We start from the raw sequence: 21,185 nt of genomic DNA on the forward strand, positions 1-21,185 counted from the left end.
TTATTGAAAAGGGTTTTCATATGATTTTTTTTTAACTGCAAGTCTGCATGTCAAAGAGCACAAGAACCTCAAAGGGAACCTCAAACTGCCGCTGATGCACCTGTCAGAGTGTGAGAGTTAAAAAGTGTTTAATGTACATCAAGTTTAAATGTTGTTCTATGAAAACTAACACATTTTACAAGAGAAGTGTTTTAGAGACTGCACGCTGCTGAACTCCGAGCGAGAGAGGAGAGATCTGTTTACAGTCTTAACTTTTATTTCTCAGGACAAAAAAGGAGGGATTTACAGCTAAATAAAAACTGATATGTAACACCAAAAAACAAACTTTAGTTTTAATTTAAGATGAAAGAAGTTGGGAAGCCAAACCTGCCGAACATCAGGGTGAATACTAATGTCAAACTGGTTACTTACAAACATCAAAGTCACTTAAATCATGCAGCAGATTATGAAATGCTGCTGTCTTCGCTAGTTGGACCATAAAATCTTCATCAGTAAAACTGAGTATTGTTTTTATTTTCATGTATGACACTGGGACTGGGACTCAGTCTGACACTCTCACTGAGCTGTGGCCCTGCCATACTTGCAGGCAAACACTGCTGCATCTTTATATCTGCAAACACTTTATAGTTTATTTTACTCTTGTCAATTTTGTGTTCTGGTTGATATTTTTAGACCCTGTAACACGGCACATACACCGAGCATAAAGTTTTATTTGTTATTCATTACTGCACTGTCATGACATCCTTACATGTTTGACCCGGTAGTTGAACTGTGCGGTGAATCTAAAAAATTAAAGTCATTCAGACCTATTTTGTACCTACATTATAATCAGTCCAGTCCTTTTTGGTTACTTAAATGATCCTGTTAGAGCTGTGATATCACATGTGTTTCCTGTTGGTCAGCTCTCTCTTGATAAAGACATTTTTACTTTTGTTACATTTTGTTTTTGTTGCTTTTTCCTTTTTATCCTTCATAAATGAAGGATATTCAACAGTCACTCTGCCAAAAACAGATCGCAGTTTCTACTCTGACATGTCCTCTCTCAAAATGAGCTGATATCACTCATGAGAGAAATGTTTGACATGTGTTTAATAGATTATAGACCAACGAGTCATTTACAATGTTTAAATAGGGCAAAAATGAATTTTTGGCACAACGCCTGCTCTGAGGCAGCTGTTCTCAGGTGTTCTGCCTCCTGTCATGTTAAACACAGTTTCCTCACTCTCCCTCTCTGTGTCGTCACTCCTCTCTCTCCCCTCTGTATTTAAAGTGTGTTTCGCTGTGCTCGGAGCTCTGAGGAGTATTTCTGCTCTTCCTCAGCGGGTCCTCGGACTCCTCCCTGCCCGGGGATTATCAGACAGCCTGATCCGAGCGGGGGTCTCCAGCAGGAGGATGGCGCAGAGCGCAGCGCGGAGGCGCCATGAGAAGCTGAGCTGACTTGGATCCACTTGGAGGAGAGCAGGAGGAGCACAAGGACATGTTCTCGGAGCTGAGCGGCTTCAACCTGACCTCTAACCTCAGCGAGCCTTCCTCCGCTCCGGGTCAGGAAGAGGACGAGGAGTGGAGAGACGCGCCGCTGGAGCGGCTGTCGCGCGGAGGTCACGTGGTGGTGTCGGTGTGCCTCGGCTCCATCATGGTGTTCGGCTTCCTCAACAACCTGCTGGTGCTGGTGCTGTTCTGCCGCTTCAAGAGCCTACGGACGCCCGTCAACATGATGCTGCTCAACATCAGCGTCAGCGACATGCTGGTGTGCGCGTGCGGCACCACCCTCAGCTTCGCCTCCAGCCTGCAGCGCCGCTGGCTGTACGGCCGCCGCGGCTGCATGTGGTACGGCTTCGTCAACTCGTGCTTCGGTAAGTGTCTGTACCCCTGGAGCCTCAGAGCCTGAGAGGCTCTGTCAGGTTACCGGTCTGAGCTGAATCAATCACTGGCTTCATTTAAGAGCAACTTAAAAAAAAGTTTTTCTGTTGAAACAAACAGTTAAACTTAATTTTAAACTTTATTTATAAACAGCAAAAGTGAAAAGATTATGTCAACGTTTCTGCGCTTTATTTTGAAAGGTCTCCATCCAGACTCCGTGCAGCTTTCAGAGGTTTAAGAAGCGGTCCTCTATTTTTTCATGCTGCTGATTTTATTCAGTGTTTACTTACTTTACAGCTTTATTTATTCCATATTTTCTGTGGATCCAGCTGCACTTTATTCGCTTTGCATTTGAGCAGTGCACAGGTTTGATCCTGATGTTTTCTTCTCCCACCTGTTGAGTTCTCAGGGGTCACGTGGGCCATGTTTCGTGAAGTGGGTGGAGATGCAGATAAAGTGCAGCTGCCTGCTGCAGATAACAAACCTCTGCCCGAACACGGGACCTCAGGGGACCCACACATGAGCTCTGGTAATGTGATCAGAATCAGCTCTGGGTGGTTTTATTAAATGTAGCACACAACAGAAAATAATCAGACCACAGGAAGTGGACTGTTACCTGCTCTGTTCTCACCTGGGCTCAGTTTGAGCTACAAGGAGCTGCAGCTTCAAGACTTGTATAGGCTCAGTTTCACAGACATGGATTAAGTCCAGTCTGGCTGGTTAGTAACTAGGGCTGGGTATCGTCACTGATTTCTAGAATCGATTCGATTCCGATTCACAAGGTCCCGAATTGATTCGATCCACGATTCGATTCAATTCGATTCGATTCGATTTAAATCTGAGAAATTTTGCCTCAGACAGTCAGAAATATTATAATTCAGATTACTACATTTACATATTTTTGTATCTATAAAAAGGAAGCTGACACTCGCAAGACTTTATCAAAAGTGTGAGCATCACAGTAGATGCCTTTGTGTCAAAGTAGCTGAAGATAAAACACAGAAAAACATGAAGGTGATTTTCCTGGCCTGGGATTTTATAAAAATATTCTGCAGTACATCAAAAACGAAAGAAAACCATTAATCAACATATGAACATTACCTCTGAAGTTACAGCGGTTTTATTAGAGACACAGCTAAGCATTTTGCATTTTGTATAATTTTAAAAAGTTTACATTTGTTCAGAAGCCTATTGAACAGCAGAAATGAGTCTTTCTTTTCAGAAGTAAGTAAAAGGGGGAAAAAAACAGCGGCCGACAGCGCTGTAAACAACAGTAGACTTGTGCGTAACAAGCAAGCGAATAATGCAGAAAACAGATTTTTAGACGGGAAACTGTTCTTGAAGTATACAGAGAAAGCGAGAGAGAGCGAGAGAGAGCTGTGAATGAAGTGTGATTTTATTGTGGTGGAAGCAAAACAGCAAAAGTCAGAGGGAATTCATGACGATGTTTTTGTGAAGTGTAGTTTGGATCTTCTTTTGCTGCTGGTTCGGTCAATAATGTTTGGAGAGAGATAAAACTAACAGCTTTACAATCAGCGTAAAAAGGGCGTAAACACAAAGCGCGGACCCGCTGAAACATCGGAATCAGCGAGCTGTCGGCTTTCGGCCCCGACCGTGTCCGTGCCGTCGGGTGAGAAAGGCGACATCTCACTGATTCTGATCTGTCGGCGGGTCTGAGCTTTGTGTTTACATCTTTGTGCAGAATCTGTGTACCTGCTCTCATTTACTGTTTTAGCTGTTTGGTGGTTCTTGAAATTTTGTGAGGTTTAACCTGAGATTCTGGCGTTTCGGGCATTTTAAAAAAATCGATTCAGGATTTTAATGAATCGATATCACATTATCCAAGCCAGAATCGATTTTAATCGATAAATCGATTATCAAAACCCACCCCTATTAGTAACCTTGGTTGTTGTTAACAAGTACAACACATTTAGATTGGCATCTAAACCACGCCCATCAGAAAAAAAGAAATAGTTAAAAACAGTAAACAGACCATAACAACAATAATAAATACACACCTGAGGGAGTGATTGTGCAGAGTGCAATGACAGTCCTGAAAGTTGTTATCAGTGGAGGGAGAGGGGGGGGCAGTTTAAGCAGTACTGGATTTGTCTGTGTCTTTTGCCTGATGGCAATTTTGCAACTCAATCCAATTCATTTTTTTTATATGGCACCAAATCGCAACAGCAGCCACTTTTTCTTTTAAATAAATTATTAATTACTGATAAACTGTTATTAAAGACTGGTATTAAAGACTTCTTGGGTATAGTGAGAAAAAGATCATGATTATTTCCAACTTTTCTTTTGATAAAGCTCCAATTTACCGGTCGCCATGGTGACATCCCCTCTAAAGAGCCTGGACAATATAGCAGCTGGAGGCTCAATTTATACTTCCAGTAGATCAATATAGTTTCAAATGATGCTGAGGGTTACAGTAAAAAAAAAAAAAGTGACAGGTTGTCTACCAAACAGCAGATCAGGTGCATCAAGTCAAGTAAGGACATAAAACGTTATTATTGTGGTAATGTGATTTTCCTTTCAAGTGCTCCACAGCAAAAGAGCTGAAAATATAAAGACAAACAGTTACCCAGAAGCATGTTTAAAAAGATAAGCTTTCAGCTGCTTTTTTAAAAAGCTCAGGAGGAAGAGTGCTGCAGTCTGGGGCCATTGTTGGAAAAAGCTCTTAAGTTCTTAGCCTTGTATGGTGCACAGACAGTAGGCTCAGATCACTTGACCTCAGGGACCTATGGGGGATGCATGGATATAAAAGTTCACCCATATACGCTGGTGCTTGCTCATGCAGAGACAAATCTGCTACATGAACTTCTGTTTTCTCTTCATTTAGATGGAGAAAATTGTCAGTATGTCAGTATCCAACCTTTAGTAAAGCCGAGCACCTCTGCAAACTCTGTAGCTTAGAAACATCTTGGGCCTTAAGAGAGATATAAAACTCAATGTCATCGACATATCATTGATCAGTAATGCCTTTAAAAGTGCCCAACATGTGCTGAGATGGGAGCAGATATAACAGAAAAAGTAAAAGCCCCAAAACCCTTTTGGCACACTGAGAAGTGGAAGAGGACCCTAACCTACAAGCAGCCACAGAAAAGCTTCATTCAGACAGATATGAAGAAAACCATTTCAAAACAGATCCTGATCCACCCACCCAGCTTCTTAGGCTTTCGTGCATAATGTGATGTCAACAGTATAACAGGCAGAGGTCACGTCCAAAATCAACAGACCAGAACATTCTCATGCATCGCAGCACACTCTACGAAAACATGTTGCAGTGGAATGAGCTCTTCAACAGCTGGATTGAAAACTATCCAGAATGCTGTATTTGTCCAGAACAGCTGTAAGCTGCTCAGCCTGAACCTTTTCCAAAATCTTAGCAGTAAACAGTAATTTAGAGAAGAGTATGTAGCTGCTAAGAAAAGAAGGGTCAGCTTATTTTTTAAGTGGGTGGATAAGAACATTCTTAAAATAAACAGGAACTTGACCAAAGACCAGTGACGTTTTGATTTTAGTGACCACAGTGGCTGTTAGGCTGAAAGACATTTTTTGAACAAGTATGCTGGTATAATGTTAAGAGAGCAGGAGCCTACTTTCACTGAGACAACTAATTTTACCAGCTCAGGTAAAAAAGGTAAAAAATAACAGGCTGACCTGGGGTAGGAACAGGCACCAAACAGGAAGATGCCAAATATTATATCTCACATTACAGATTTTTACTACAAAGAAAGAAAGAAAAATAAATATCAAATTTTATGACTGTTTTTTTTTTTAACATTGACCATTGTTCACTGTAAATAGTCTCAGCAGAATTAAGGCAAATCTATTCAAATTACAATTTTTGATGCTAAACATGATTTAGTTACTGCACAGAGCTCAAATGGAGTCAGTACTGAAGATGTGAAAGCTGAAGTAGTGGTGACCCCTCCACACTATCATGATTTGCACTTACCTGCCCCTCTAGACTGAGCGGCAGGTAAGTGGACTTCCAGGGTAATTCCTTTATTTATGTTGCCTTTAAATTTCTGTCAAGAGTCGGTCATTTACAGTTCCAAGGCAACGTACCAATCTGCTTACTGCTGAAGATCACAGTTTTTATGCAGTATATGTTTTTGAAATGCTGCTCTCTGTGGAATTATCATTCTTATTCTTTGTTTTTACTAAGGTTACTGTAGCCCTGTAGTTATTCTGTTTTTTAATCTGCTCATGGCTGCTGAATTAAACTTGAGCTGGAGTCCATTCATTTTTCTGCATGTTAACGGATGTATTTTCTTTATTTCCAAACTGTAGATGAGTCCTTTTTTTTTAAGTTAACCTGATCACTTCCTGTCTTTGTTCTTAGGCATCGTCTCCCTGATCTCTTTGTCCATCCTGTCCTACGACCGCTACAGCACTCTGATGGTGTACAACAAGCGGTCGGCGGACTACAGAAAACCCCTGCTGGCAGTGGGGGGGTCGTGGCTGTATTCGGTGATATGGACAGTGCCCCCCTTATTGGGCTGGAGTAGTTACGGCCTGGAGGGGGCGGGGACGAGCTGCTCGGTGTCGTGGACTGAGGAGTCACCTCGCTCACATTCATACATTATCTGTCTGTTTGTGTTCTGCCTTGGGCTCCCCGTCCTGATCATGGTGTATTGCTACAGCCGCCTGCTCTATGCCGTCAAACAGGTGGTTCACGTTCACAGATGCTGAACATCTGGCAACTCAATTTATAATTTATATTTTCAATAAAATAACGTCAACTAAAAGAGTTTTTAGTAGACATGTGTATATATTATATATTTTATGTATGTTACATATATTTTTTTCCTTTAATTAAATTTGCATATTTATTTACATTATTCAATTTATTAATTTATAATTTGCTATTTTAGGTATTTACACTTTTAAAGATATTTTTACTACCTAAATATTACAATATTTGTGCTTTGTTGCTTCTGACAGGGGTTTTTCTGTCTTTATCTTTTATTATTTCTGTATACTTATTTATGTTCTATTTTCCTGTCATGAGATATATTTGGGACAATTTTTAAAATGTTTTAATGATAAAGTCCCTTCTTCTTGTCTGTCAGGTGGGTCGTATCAGGCGGACAGCAGCTCGTCGGCGAGAGTTTCACATTCTGTTCATGGTCATCACCACGGTGGTGTGTTACCTGATCTGCTGGATGCCATACGGCATTGTTGCCATGATGGCCACCTTTGGCCGGCCAGGACTCATCAGCCCCGTTGCCAGCGTCATCCCTTCAATCCTTGCCAAGACCAGCACCGTCATCAACCCTGTGATCTACATCCTCATGAACAAACAGGTGAGTGTTGGACTGAGCTGTTATCAGGTAGCAACAGGGCTTAAAATACGATTTGTCAGTACCGTAGGTAGGAGCACTGACACACTGATGAGGAAGAAAATAACAATGCTAATAAATTAAAAAATGCACCAAAAAAGTAAAATGAATAAATAATATTTTCTAATTTTTAATGTAGATTTTGTGATTTTTTTTTTCAACTTTCATTATATACATATTAAAAAAATACGTAGGAAAAACTAAACATATATATAAATATAATGAGTAAATGAACATTTTTATGTTCATGTTTTTTTTCTTTTTGAATATTTAATTTAAGTGAGACAGAGAGGTGTGGCAGGATTGTTTTTTAATTTAATCTCAGTGCAAACTACATCAGTATGATGCCTACACACAGACAGAAACACACATGATGTCATTAACAAAGTACATCACAATGTTTTCTTTTTTTTTCAAAATCGTATATTTATTGAAAACTGTATTTAAAAAATGAACTTTAAATAGCAAATAAATATTCCATACTTTGAACGACCTAGCTCTCTAAAGCAGGGGTGTCAAACTCCAGTCCTGGAGGGCCGGTGTCCTGAAACTTTTACATGTGTCTCTGCTGCAACACACCTGAATAAAATTAGTAGGTCTTTAGCCAGACTATAGAACTTGGCTGCATGCTGAAGTGGCAACCCCTAACTCTACTCTACTCAACTCTACTGAATCAAATGGCTGAATTGCCACCTCAGCATGCAGTCAAGTTCTATAGAATCTTGCTAATGACCTACTATTTGTATTCAGGTGTGTTGCAGGTGGGACACATGGAAAAATTTCCTCGAGGACTGGAGTTTGACATCCCTGCTCTAAAGGAATAAGAAGGAAAAATAGAAAATAAATTCTTAACATATCTAAAAAACTGAAAAAATAGAAATTATATTGGTTGTAAATATTTTAAATATTTTAATTGAGTCTACATGTACAAAGATATACAGTTACACCTTAAAGTTTTAATGGAAGATCAAAAAGTAAGACAATTGAAATAAAAAAAACTGATGTTGCTTTTTTTGCTTGTTTTTTAATTAAGAACATCTGTTCAACTCTTTGTTAACATAAGTATCAGCGAGTCACATGACAGCAACTCAGTGCATTAAGGCATGTAGACATGGTAAAGACGGCCTGCTGAAATTTAAACTGAGCATTAGAATGAAGGAGAAAGACGTTGTGGGAGCCAGATCCAGATACTGCTGCGACTTTCCCACGTAATCATCTCTAGAGTTTACAGAGAGTAGTCTTTAAAAAAAAATTTAAAAAATCCAGTGAGTGGCAGTTCTCTGGGAGAAAATCCCTTGTTGATGCCAGAGTTCAGAGGAGAATGTCCAGACTGCTTAGAGCAATTAGAAAGGAAACAGGAGCTCAAATTACCGCTTGTTACTACTAAGGTATGCAGAAGAGCATCTCTGAATGCATTCAGCCATGTCTCAGCGGTTGAGGCTGGTGATGGTGCTACAAGTTCTTTTAGAAAACAAATTAAATTTAATTACACTGAAAAGCAAAGAAACATTTGGTTTATTTTGTGAATAGCATGTTTGCTCAGTAAGAGACTATCTGCCTGGAGATAACATCAACATCTGTCTGTTAATGAAGCAGGTATTATCATACAGAGCGAGTTTGGACTGGAGAGCTCACAAACTCCCATTTACATCGTAAAAAATATACTTTCATGGCATATCATTTGGCTAATCAACAAACTTCAGATGAGGTTATTGGGTAAGTGAGGATGGAGCTTAAGACAGAATAGCTGCCAACACTGGCATTGACATATATTATATTAAAACCATTAACAAAAACAAAAACAAATCTCTTTGTCAGTTCTACCGCTGCTTCCTGATCCTGTTCCACTGTAAACACCCACTGACGGAGGATGTACAGTCCTCCATGCCCTCCAAGACCACCATGGTCCAGCTGAACCGGCGCGTGTTGGATGGCAGCCCCGCCGGGCCATCTGGTACCAAACCCATTGTGCAGGACGTGGAAGGAATCAGCGCTGCAGAATCTGACAAAACCGACCCCGTAGAGCTGCCGCTGCCACCCCTGCCACTGCCTGAAATCTCCTCCTCCTGACAGCCCTAAGCACTGACTGTTCACTGAAAAGTGGGGCCAGCAAATGTCTGTTGTTTGAACCCTTCAACCACCAACATCTCAGCTCATACTCACACCCATACTCATCACTTCTCAGTTTGTATGTGTTTCATTTTTTTGGGAAACGATGAGGTCATACCCTAGATGCCAACCGTATTCAGCTGCTGTAATTATTGATTTAATAATGTGAGCTAAACTAATCTAACAGAAGAGTTAAATCCTGTTTTCGGATTCAACCGTTGAAATCAGAGGCTCGGTAGAAATCAGATTTTGCTTGTTTGTTCGCAGCCCTCAGACTTTAATGACTAATTTGTGGATATTTTTCTATGGTCTGTGTCCTGTTGGTGTGTTGGGAATAAAGTGCTGTGCTCTGCTTTGACTCTCTGACTTTAATTTTAGCAGGCTCAATATGACCGATGATCAGTAGTTCTGATGCATGCATGTCCTTTGATTTATTTATTTATTTTTTGGAAAACTACACAATTTCACTGTCCATAAAGAAGGCCACTAATACAAGATACGAGCTATTGCAAAGAAATGGAAGTTAAGGCCACTGTACAGGCCTGATTTTACAAACTTATGCTTGGTCTTAATGCCCAAGTCTCTTTTTTGCTGCTGCAAGTGCAACTAAAACAAGTTGTTGGGTCTGTGTTTCCACAAGCCCCGCTGGTTTAGAGACATATTCATCATGAAGAAAACAAGACAGTCAGCGATCGATCGATCGATTTACTTGCAAGGGAGGCCTCGTCGGTGTCTACCACGAAATGACCCCAACGACGGCCTCCGCTTGCTACCTTTTATTGGGAAAACAGTTCACACAATACACAATAGTTTACACGCACCTCTCCTCGTAACCCCCCTTGGCACTGTATGTAGATGTGTGCGTGTGTGTAAGAATGTGTGTGTATGACCTCCTGCTGACCAAAAGGGTCTCCGCGACTCCGGCCTTACAGGTGCAGTGGGCGGCTTCAACCTTCCCTGTGATGCTCACAGTGACCCATGGCTGCAATGCTGGTTCATTCAGTCTTTGAGAGTGCAGGACCTGAAACACACACAGACAAAGTTAATTTAAAGACAAGAACTATGAGCCAAGGCCGACACAATATTTCTAATGTTTGCCTTGTTTTCTTCACTGTCTGGTCTGCCTCTGTCTTGCCTGTATGGATGCATTTACACCTAAATGTCCCCAACAAAGGATGTTTTAATTCACCACTATTCCAGTGAAACACGAGTCTCCCATCTTCCTGCTACCGGTCTGGAGTTTTTGTTCACCAAAGCACACACCAACTTCATACTGACGGACAGATCACTGCCCTTTTGCCGCCTTGTCTGACCGTGTTTTGTGGCTTTGGTTCACTTCACCTCACTCTTCCCCTTTCTTGTCATTAAATCAGGCCGTTCTGCAACCATGGCAGCCATTCACTCTATGGCTTTATTCATGGTGTATTTTACCCCTTCACCAAAGGCCGTTCTCGTTTACAACATTATATTTGCAGTGTTCGTCTATCTATCAATATCTGCGGAGTATTTTTTTTTTAACGAGTATCCTATTTTCTAAAGCACAGCATGTAAAGGGTAGCTCGGTTAGCAGGATGCTAGCATGTAGCGCTTAATGAGACACGCCTCAGACGAGTTGAGCAAAGACCCCGTCTGTGTACTTTATACGTGAGCAACGGATTTAAATAAAATGAACGTTTCAAAAGACAAACAATACTTACCGGAGAATCGCCAGGGTTTGCCGCTGCCATCTTGCTGCTCCTAAATTCAAAACTGCCTCTGCAGACAGGCAGGGGAGGCGTGGAAATTGTCTTTGAGTTAGTCAAACGTTTTCCTTAGTTCGAGTAGATGATAAAATAAAATAAAAATAAATGGGATTTTAAGTAGGACTAGGCGTTCTGTAATGATCTCTATTTAGGAGAAAAACTTAATCACTCACCTTTAAACAGCTCTCTTTTAGGAGACACACTGCTGGCTAACGGTGTCATGTGATCAAACAGTGTAATTTAATTGGCTGAGAGCCGCTCGACTCGATCTAGTGCTGATTGCTCTGGCTTGGGTCATTCAAGTTCATCACTTTTGCAGGTGAATTTTTGCAGGTGAATTTTTTGCAGGTGAATTTTTTGCAGGTGAATTTTTTGCAGGTGAATTTTTGCAGGTGAATATTTTTGCAGGGAAATTTGGAGGATAAAAATTCAGTGTTATAAATTCAATGTCTAAAAATACTTGAATTCTGATGATACTATATTTCTTCCATATAGAAACCATTGTATTTTAGGTTTATTTATGTCTTACACAGCATCCCAGCTCTTTAGCTAACTTAATAACTTTAGCTAAAGTGAATAGCCCCTGTTTGACATGATATGATATATGACTCTCACTGTGTTTAACTACCATAATAATTATTAATAATTCTTGGGTTACTGAGTGTATGATTAATTACAGTTTTTTTTTAAGACATACATACATTGTTATGTTTGACATGCAGATGTTTTCAGGTCACCAAAACACCTCCTAAATCTACTCTACAATCAACTTTTACAGTTTTTTTTGTGCCAGAAATGGAGTGTCCACTGAAGACTGAAGATGGTGAATTTCTGAATCTCTACGCCTTGCCATTGATCTCCTTGTGCTTTCATCTAGTTTTGGAAGAGACATTTACTTAACCACACTCTCACATGCTCTGTACCTACATCACCATCCCTGACAGTCGTAGCTTGGCCCATCAGAATGTGAAATTATAAGCGTGCAAAACGTGTTGTTTTGCAAAGTACTCTCTAGGGTTCTTAAATCACATATGACATTGAGATCATTTCTTTTGAATTCTTTTAAATAATCCCTTCTTCTGAAAAACAAGAACCTCTCCTGGTTTTAATGGTACTTTGGAGTTCCTTACTTTCTGTTGCACTCCCAATCCCAAATAGATGCTGACAAGCTGGCACAGTAACATGGAGGAGAGAAAGAAGTTGGCAAGGACTACTAAAACTCTTTTAAGGATTTCAATGGCAATGAACCTAATGCCTAACAATGAAAAATATAAAATAATAATAAAGATAACGCATGTCTTCTTTAGTTTTTTGTTTATTCCATATAATCATCCAGATGTCTGGCTGGCTGATCATCAGTGTTGGGTAAGTTACTTTAAAAAAGTAATTAATTACTAATTACTTAGTCAATATTGTATTTAAAATACTTATCTAATTACTGTGTCAGAAAAGTAACTTAATTACTAAATAAGTAATTTAACTAAATACATCTTAAAATCCCTATAAACCTTGAGTGGGCAAACAATAGAAATTAAACTCTTTAAATAATATATATATATATATATATTTTTTTTTTTAAAGACGTAGACTCTACAGTACGCAGCGGTAGCATCTCTTCCACAATGTAGCCTGCAATCATTTTTTTAAGCTCACCTTCAGATGCTTTCTGTGCTGCTGAAGTAAAATCAAGGTTTGCCTGCTTAGCAGGAGTTGCCGCGGTGTTATCCATGGATGATGAACAAGAATCACTCAGAAGTGTTCGTCTATGCTCTCGTGTCAGGCGCTTCAGTAGATTACTCCTGCTATTAACAGCAGCCGATAGTTTTTTCTCCCCAGGACATAGCTTACATATTACTGTAATATTCTTGTCTGCTTGTTTCAGAAAAGTGAAAAGACGGGAATATGTCCATTTCAAAAAACAGCCACACGCTTCAGCCGAGTCTGACATCTTCCGCTTTAGAATACGACTATGCAGCAAACTGGCGCGAAATGACGTGCACCTGCACTACAACGATGTTAAAGCGGCAGAGTTTACTTCTACGTTTAGAAGATAAATTATTGAAATTAAATAATGTCATTTTCAGCGAGTTTAATTATTTTACAATGTAAAGCATGTAAATTGTAAGTAACTGTAATTAAAATACTTAAAAATGAACAGTAATTAGTTACTCTACTTTTTCAGTGGAAAAGTAATTTAATTACAGTAACACATTACTTAGTAACGCATTACACCCAACACTGCTGATCATGCTTCTAAACATGATCAGCCAGCCAGACTTGTGATGACAAAGACCATAATTGAAGGCCTTTGTCATCACATGCTTGAACTCATCATATGTTTTTTGCATATGCTGAACAGGCAGTTGGACATGCTGTAACTGCTGGGTAGAAAACTGCATGAACACTATATGGAATATGACAGGTGTGGTTGAACTGCATGAAGACTCTCTTCTGGCAGGACAGGAATGTGGCCTTGTCCTGTGAGCCACTGTAAGAATGTACTTAGAGTAGAACTGGACCATCACTGGCCTCAGGCTCTTCACCTTTTCGAAGACAAAGCAGTCATTTAGATAAAATATTGGATATTATTTACCTGTAACTGCACAAAGAGAATTTAGAAATGTAATTATTGACAAGAGTAAACAAGCACTGATAGTGTAATATACAGCTGCGGCCAAACCTTTAGAGCAGTGGTTCCCCTTTGTTTTACAAGAAAAATCCCACCACCTACAAACTGCAATAAATTACAGGTAGCAATAAAATAAACTACTAACTCTTTTACACTATGTCCACACCTACACGGGTATTTTTGAAAACGCAGCTTTTTCTATGCGTTTGGGCCTTTCCTCCACACGTAAACGACGTTTCGAATCACCGAAAATGGAGATTTTTTAAAACTTCTGTCAGGTTGGAGATTTTCGAAAACTCAGTTTTTTCAGTTTTTGCATTTACGTGTGGACGTGAAATACGGAGTTCGTCACTCAACGTCAAAGGTATGTGCCTTTTTTCACGTCACGCTGTGGGCCATGTTATTGTTTACATGAGATGAATTTCTACAATGGCAGATAGAGACAAAATACTGTTGCTGTTAATCTGACTATCTTCAGGTTTTACACGCTTACATATACACACGCAGTTACTGTCCCTCCGTTTAGAAAGGCAGAGGTGTCACGGTGTAATTATTTTACCTGTAGTTTTTTTTTTTTTCTGTGTAATAATATTCACCATTGCTATCAATACATTTTTCAAAAAAATGTTTCTCTGTGCAAAATGGGTTCAAAAACATAAACAACTGTGGGATACTGTTTGTCCATGATTTCGACAGGGGGAACAAATTGTGGCAGGATCAGCCTGATATTATTTGTATCCCACTGTAACTTTACTGTATAAAGAGCTAACATCTCCAAAATGTCAGGAGTAGTTAGTCATTATAAGAAGTGTTTGTATGGCCTCAAAATGTGGTCATAAATATTTTGTACTTGTAAATCAGGATTTGTATGTGTAAAAAGAATTTGTGTGTGCGTAAAAAAGATTTGTATGTGTAAAAAAGATTTGTGTGTGTGTAAAAAAGATTTGTATGTGTAAAAAGAATTTGTGTGTGCGTAAAAAAGATTTGTGTGTGGACTTAGCCAAAAAAAACCCTGCAAGTTACAAGTACGAATTTTGACCCTATTTTTCTTCCTTTCATCTGATTGGTCAATGTCATGTCAATCACAAATGTAACAATCCAATCAGAGAACAGATTCAATTCAATTCAATTCAATTCAATTTTATTTATATAGCGCCAAATCACAACAAAAGTCGCCTCAAGGCGCTTCATAGATACAGAGAAAAACCCAACAATCATATGACCCCCTATGAGCAAGCACTTTGGCGACAGTGGGAAGGAAAAACTCCCTTTTAACAGGAAGAAACCTCCGGCAGAACCAGGCTCAGGGAGGGGCGGCCATCTGCTGCGACCGGTTGGGGTGAGAGAAGGAAGACAGGATAAAAGACATGCTGTGGAAGAGAGACAGAGGTTAATAACAGATATGATTCAATGCAGAGAGGTCTATTAATACATAGTGAGTGAGAAAGGTGACTGGAAAGGAAAAACTCAATGCATCTTGGGAATCCCCCGGCAGCCTACGTCTATTGCAGCATAACTAAGGGAGGATTCAGGGTCACCTGGTCCAGCCCTAACTATATACTTTAGCAAAAAGGAAAGTTTTAAGCCTAATCTTAAAAGTAGAGATAGTTTCTGTCTCCCGAATCCAAACTGGAAGCTGGTTCCACAGAAGAGGGGCCTGAAAACTGAAGGCTCTGCCTCCCATTCTACTTTTAAATACTCTAGGAACAACAAGTAGGCCTGCAGAGCGAGAGCGAAGTGCTCTAATAGGGTGATATGGTACTACAAGGTCATTAAGATAAGATGGGGCCTGATTATTTAAGACCTTGTATGTGAGGAGCAGGATTTTGAATTCAATTCTGGACTTAACAGGAAGCCAATGAAGGGAAGCCAAAACAGGAGAAATATGCTCTCTCCTTCTAGTCCCTGTCAGTACTCTTGCTGCAGCATTTTGGATTAGCTGAAGGCTTTTCAGTGAGTTTTTTGGACATCCTGATAATAATGAATTACAGTAGTCCAGCCTGGAAGTAATAAATGCATGAACTAGTTTTTCAGCGTCACTCTGAGACAGGATATTTCTAATTTTAGAGATGTTGCGCAAATGGAAGAAAGCAGTCTTACATATTTGTTTAATATGTGCGTTGAAGGACATGTCCTGGTCAAAAATGACTCCAAGGTTCCTCACAGCGTTACTGGAGGCCAAGGTAATGCCATCCAGAGTATGAATCTGGTTAGATACCATATTTCTAAGATTTTCAGGGCCGAGTACAATAACCTCAGTTTTATCTGAATTAAGAAGCAGAAAGTTAGCGGCCATCCAGGTCTTTATGTCTTTAAGACATTCCTGCAGTTTAACTAATTGGTGTGTGTTATCTGGCTTCATGGACAGATAGAGCTGGGTGTCATCTGCATAGCAGTGAAAATGTATGCTATGTCTTCTAATGATGCTGCCTAAGGGAAGCATGTATAATGTAAACAGAATTGGTCCTAGCACTGAACCCTGTGGAACTCCATAATTAACCTCAGTGTGTGAAGAGGACTCTCCATTTACATGCACAAATTGGAGTCTATTAGATAGATATGATACAAACCACTGCAGTGCAGTACCTGTAATACCTACAGCATGTTCTAATCGCTCTAATAGGATATTATGGTCAACAGTATCGAACGCTGCACTGAGGTCTAGCAGGACAAGCACAGAGATGAGTCCACTGTCAGAGGCCATAAGAAGATCATTTGTAACCTTCACTAAAGCTGTTTCTGTGCTGTGATGAGCTCTGAAACCTGACTGAAACTCTTCAAATAAACCATTCCTCTGCAGATGATCTGTTAGCTGTTCGACAACTACTCTTTCAAGGATTTTTGATATGAAAGGAAGGTTGGAGATTGGCCTATAATTAGCTAAGACTGCTGGGTCTAGAGATGGCTTTTTGAGTAAAGGTTTAACCACAGCCAGCTTGAAGGCCTGTGGTACATAGCCGACCATTAGAGATAGGTTGATCATATTTAAGATCGAAGAATTAATCAATGGCAGGACTTCTTTGAGCAGTTTTGTAGGAATGGGGTCTAAAAGACACGTTGATGGTTTGGAGGAAGTAATTATTGAAGTTAACTCAGAAAGATCAATTGGAGAAAAAGAGTCTAACTTAACATCAATGGTACTAAGAGTAGCTGTAGATAATATTACATCTGTGGGATGATTACTGGTAATTTTTTCTCTAATGATAAAAATTTTATTTGTGAAGAAGTTCATGAAGTCATTACTAGTTAACGTTAAAGGGATGGTTGGCTCAACAGAGCTCTGACTCTTTGTCAGCCTGGCTACAGTGCTGAAGAGAAACCTGGGGTTGTTCTTATTTTCTTCAATCAGTGATGAATAGTAAGATGTTCTGGCTTTGCGGAGGGCTTTCTTATAAAGCAGCAAACTATTTCTCCAGGCTAAATGATGATCCTCTAAATTTGTGACACGCCATTTCCTCTCCAGATTACGAGTCATCTGCTTTAGGGTACGTGTTTGAGAATTATACCACGGAGTCAGGTACTTCTGATTAGAGACCTTAGTTTTCACTGGAGCTACAGTATCCAGAGTCGTACGTAGTGAGGAGGTGAAATTATTAACAAGATAATCGACCTCTGTTGGGGTAGCGTTCAGATAGCTGCTCTGCTCTGTGTTGGTACAGGGCATTGAAGATGATAACAGTGGGTGGATTATATTCTTAAACTTAGTTACAGCGCTTTCGGAAAGACATCTACTTTGATAAAATCTACTCTCCACTGCTGTGTAATCAATTATTGTAAATGTAAATGTTATCAGGAAATGATCAGACAGGAGAGGGTTTTCAGGAAACACTGTTAAATGTTCAGTTTCTATGCCATATGTTAAAACAAGATCTAGAGTGTGATTAAAGTGGTGGGTGGGTTCTTTTACATTTTGAGAGAAGCCAATTGAGTCTAATAACAGATTAAATGCCATGTTGAGGCTGTCATTTTTAGCATCTACATGGATGTTAAAATCACCCACAATAATTATTTTATTTGAGCTCAGAACTAAATTAGATATAAAGTCTGAGAAATCAGACAGAAACTCTGTGTAAGGCCCAGGTGGACGATAGATGATAACAAGTAAGACTGGTTTCTGAGTTTCACAGCTGGGGTGGACAATGTTAAGCATCAGGCTTTCAAATGAATTAAAAGTCTGTCTTGGTCTTTCATTAATTAATAGGCTGGTGTGAAAAATTGCTGCCACACCGCCCCCTCGGCCTGTGCTTCGAGGTTTCTGGTAGTTAGAATGACTCGGGGGTGTTGATTCATTTAAACTAACATAATCATCCTGCTGCAACCAGGTTTCTGTAAGGCAGAGTAAATCAATTTGTTGATCAATTATTAAGTCATGTACTAACAGAGACTTGGAGGAGAGAGACCTAATATTTAATAATCCACATTTCACTGTTTTACTCTTTGGTTCAGATGTGGATACTGTACTGTTCTTTCTTTGTAATTGTTTATGTTTAAGTTGTTTGTTGCTGGTTTTTAGTTTGTTTTTTGTCTTTTTAGAAGCTGACACAGTCTCTATGGAGATGGGTTTTTGGGGGGGTAGCAGGAGGAGAGAAGCTGCAGAGAGGCGTGTAAGACTGCAACTCTGCTTCCTGGTCCCAACTCTGGATAGTCATATTTTGGGGGGTTTAATAAATTTGTCCATATTTCTAGAAATGAGAGCTGCTCCATCCAAAGTGGGATGGATGCCGTCTCTCCTAACAAGACCAGGTTTCCTCCAGAAGGTTTGCCAATTATCTATGAAGCCCACATCGTTTCTGGGACACCACTCAGACAGCCAGCAATTTAAGGAGAACATGCGGCTAAACATGTCACTCCTGGTCTGATTGGGGAGGGGACCAGAGAAAACTACAGAGTCCGACATTGTTTTAGCAAAGTTGCACATCGATTCAATATTGATTTTAGTGACCTCCGATTGGCGTAACCGGGTGTCATTACTGCCGACGTGAATTATGATTTTACTGAATTTACGTTTACCCTTAGCCAGCAGTTTTAAATTTCCTTCAATGTCGCCTGCTCTGGCCCCTGGAAGACAATTGACTATGGTTGCCGGTGTCTCTAGCTTCACATGTCTGAGAACAGAATCACCAATTACCAGAGTTTGACCCCCGGCGGGTGTGTCACCGAGTGGGGAAAAACGGTTAGACACATGAACGGGTTGGTGGTGTACCTGGGGCTTCTGTTTAGGACTATGCTTCCTCCTCACCGTGACCCAGCCGCCCTCTTTCCCCAGCTGCTTGGGGTCTGCCGGGGAACAGCTAGCGGGGCCTACGCTATCTTCGGCTGCACCAGCTACAGGGGCCTGGCTAGCTACGGGTGAATGAAGGGTGCGAAGCCGAGTCTCCAATTCAGTAATCCTGGCCTCCAGAGCTGCAAATATGCTACATTTGTTACAGATATCATTACTGCTAAAGGAGGCCGAGGAGTAACTAAACATCTGACACAATGAGCAAGAAAGTGCAGGAGGGACAGGTGAAGTAGCCATGGTGCTAACGAGTCGGCTACGAGCTAAGCTAAGCTAGCGAAACAGTACAGAGACAGTGAGTGAATACTTTGGCTATAAATTAGGTAGTGAGTACACAGAAAGTGTGCTTCGGATGAAGCACGTGAAGATTATACTATGAAAGAAGAATGTATTTAAAAGTTGTTAATTAAATTGCTAAGCAAATAAGCTACTCAGGAACAGGAAGTGATACTCTACCGCAGAGCGAGCGAACACCAAGTGGGTTTGGCTGTCGGAGGGGCACTTTTTTGAACTGCAGGTCCTTGAAGGACCGTGTGTCTATGTGAGTGCACGTGAGTGACTGTGTGCCTGTGTGTAAGTGCATCTGTATATATGTGTATGTACCTCTGTGTACTTTATTACATCGAGGGCAGTGTCAGTGTCTCTACAATAATTCTACATTTCTGAACTCTAAAATAGGCTAAACATATCTTCAAGACTTATTTCGGTAAAAGAAATCAAACATTTTCAATCCCAACAACACCCAACATCCCAACATCACTCCAAAAGCATAAATATTGAAAAATATTAAAAAATAAAAATGGAATCTCAAAGGATATCATCCTAAAAATGGCATTCAAGGTTTTTGGTTTTTTTTTTACAATAAAATAAAAAAGCAGCCAAGTTTTCATTGAAAATGTTGAATTTTAGTAAAAATAATGCTCTGTAGTTTGATACTGTTGTTACAGATAAAGTGGATGTTTAAAGCCTTTGGATGTGCATTTGAAATGCTGTAAGTCTCCTTATCAGCTGGAAATATTCAAGCCATGAAATGGCTTTTTTGAGCAGCTAAAAAAAACATTAAACAACAGCAACGTTCATCCTGTTTCAAATTTTGAAAAAGCAGCTAAAATACACTGAGATTGCTCCACGGTGTTAGTGAGTTAACTCTGGATGTCTGTGGGTTTTGTCAAACTTGGAGTGAAAAAAAGCAGTAAAAGATGCAGACAGTGAAATTCTGGTTTATTTCATGAATACAATGAAACATTTTACAGTCCACAGAGCAAAGTAGCATACATGGTAAATAGATACACATAAAACGAACAGTGAGAAGTAAAACCCATCATCTTACCAGATGTTTTATTCTGTAAACTTAAAATAAACCCCTGAAATTAGAGTTTAGTGTTTTAAGTCATCTATTAAAAACATGAGTCAACACTTCTTTCTCTCAGCAGCATTACTGAAGTGACACTTTAACAATGCTTCATATCACAGTGTTTATGATGATAAAACATGTTCTCTCATTAGCAGATGTCTGCGCTGTCACTTGTCATGAAAATGTCCAGAGCCAGGGTTCAAGCTTCCTCTTCAATCACCATTGATCATTAATAGGACCCACAAAAGATTTGTCACATTATCCCCGTAAACAACATGTTTTTATAGAAATCATTGTGACACAAATATTGAGATTCTTGTTTCACAATGTGCATGAACTCAAAATCTTTAGTTTCATATTTGTAAAGTATCGGAAAGAATACATTTATTCCACTGTATGAACTACACTTCTTGTAAAAAAGCTGATTGGAAATGCATTAAAAAAAAAGCTCCTGCCATGACCTTCCTTCTGTGAGCACGCATGCACAAACACATGCTCACATAGTAGCACACGCAGCATTGCACACACACACACACGCGCGCGCACACACACAGAAAAAAGAGAGATGAGTGTTTATAAACCCAATTTCTGCTCCTCTGCATTAAGCAAAATACAAAATGAATGGATATAGTATCAGATGTTAACAGGGCTAGGATTAATGAGCAGAAAAATATTGGAGCTAAAAAAGAGCAACACGGGCAAAGCAACATAAAATGCTTAAGCAATGACAAAGGTCAGATGTGAGTTTGAATCTCAGGTTATGAATAACATAGAGTTGATCAAATTTCTGAGAGAGAGGGAGAGACAGAGAGACAGATAGAGAAAGCTACTCTTGGTGGATTATTTTGACACCAACTTC

General features: G+C 39.8%; 1 protein-coding gene across 1 annotated transcript; it reads left to right on the plus strand.

Moving 5' to 3' along the window:
• Window positions 1-1,283: 1,283 nt before the first annotated feature.
• Window positions 1,284-9,706, plus strand: LOC146361626 (pinopsin-like). The gene is made up of 4 exons (XM_084922512.1): window positions 1,284-1,853; window positions 6,215-6,540; window positions 6,945-7,178; window positions 9,033-9,706. The coding sequence occupies exons 1-4, from the start codon at window positions 1,478-1,480 to the stop codon at window positions 9,282-9,284; spliced, it is 1,188 nt and encodes a 395-aa protein (XP_084778638.1). The 5' UTR covers window positions 1,284-1,477; the 3' UTR covers window positions 9,285-9,706.
• The last annotated feature ends 11,479 nt before the right edge of the window (window positions 9,707-21,185 follow it).

Source organism: Perissodus microlepis, chromosome 23, assembly GCF_051167445.1.
Source record: "Perissodus microlepis isolate ML-2025 ecotype Zambia chromosome 23, ASM5116744v1, whole genome shotgun sequence".
Lineage (NCBI taxonomy): Eukaryota > Metazoa > Chordata > Actinopteri > Cichliformes > Cichlidae > Perissodus > Perissodus microlepis.

Coding starts and splice junctions, on each gene's coding strand:
- LOC146361626 (XM_084922512.1), top strand. CDS start 1,478: ATGTTCTCGGAGCTGAGCGGCTTCAACCTGACCTCTAACCTCAGCGAG. Junction 6,541..6,944: donor TGCTCTATGCCGTCAAACAG/GTGGTTCACGTT, acceptor CTTGTCTGTCAG/GTGGGTCGTATCAGGCGGAC. Junction 7,179..9,032: donor ACATCCTCATGAACAAACAG/GTGAGTGTTGGA, acceptor TCTCTTTGTCAG/TTCTACCGCTGCTTCCTGAT.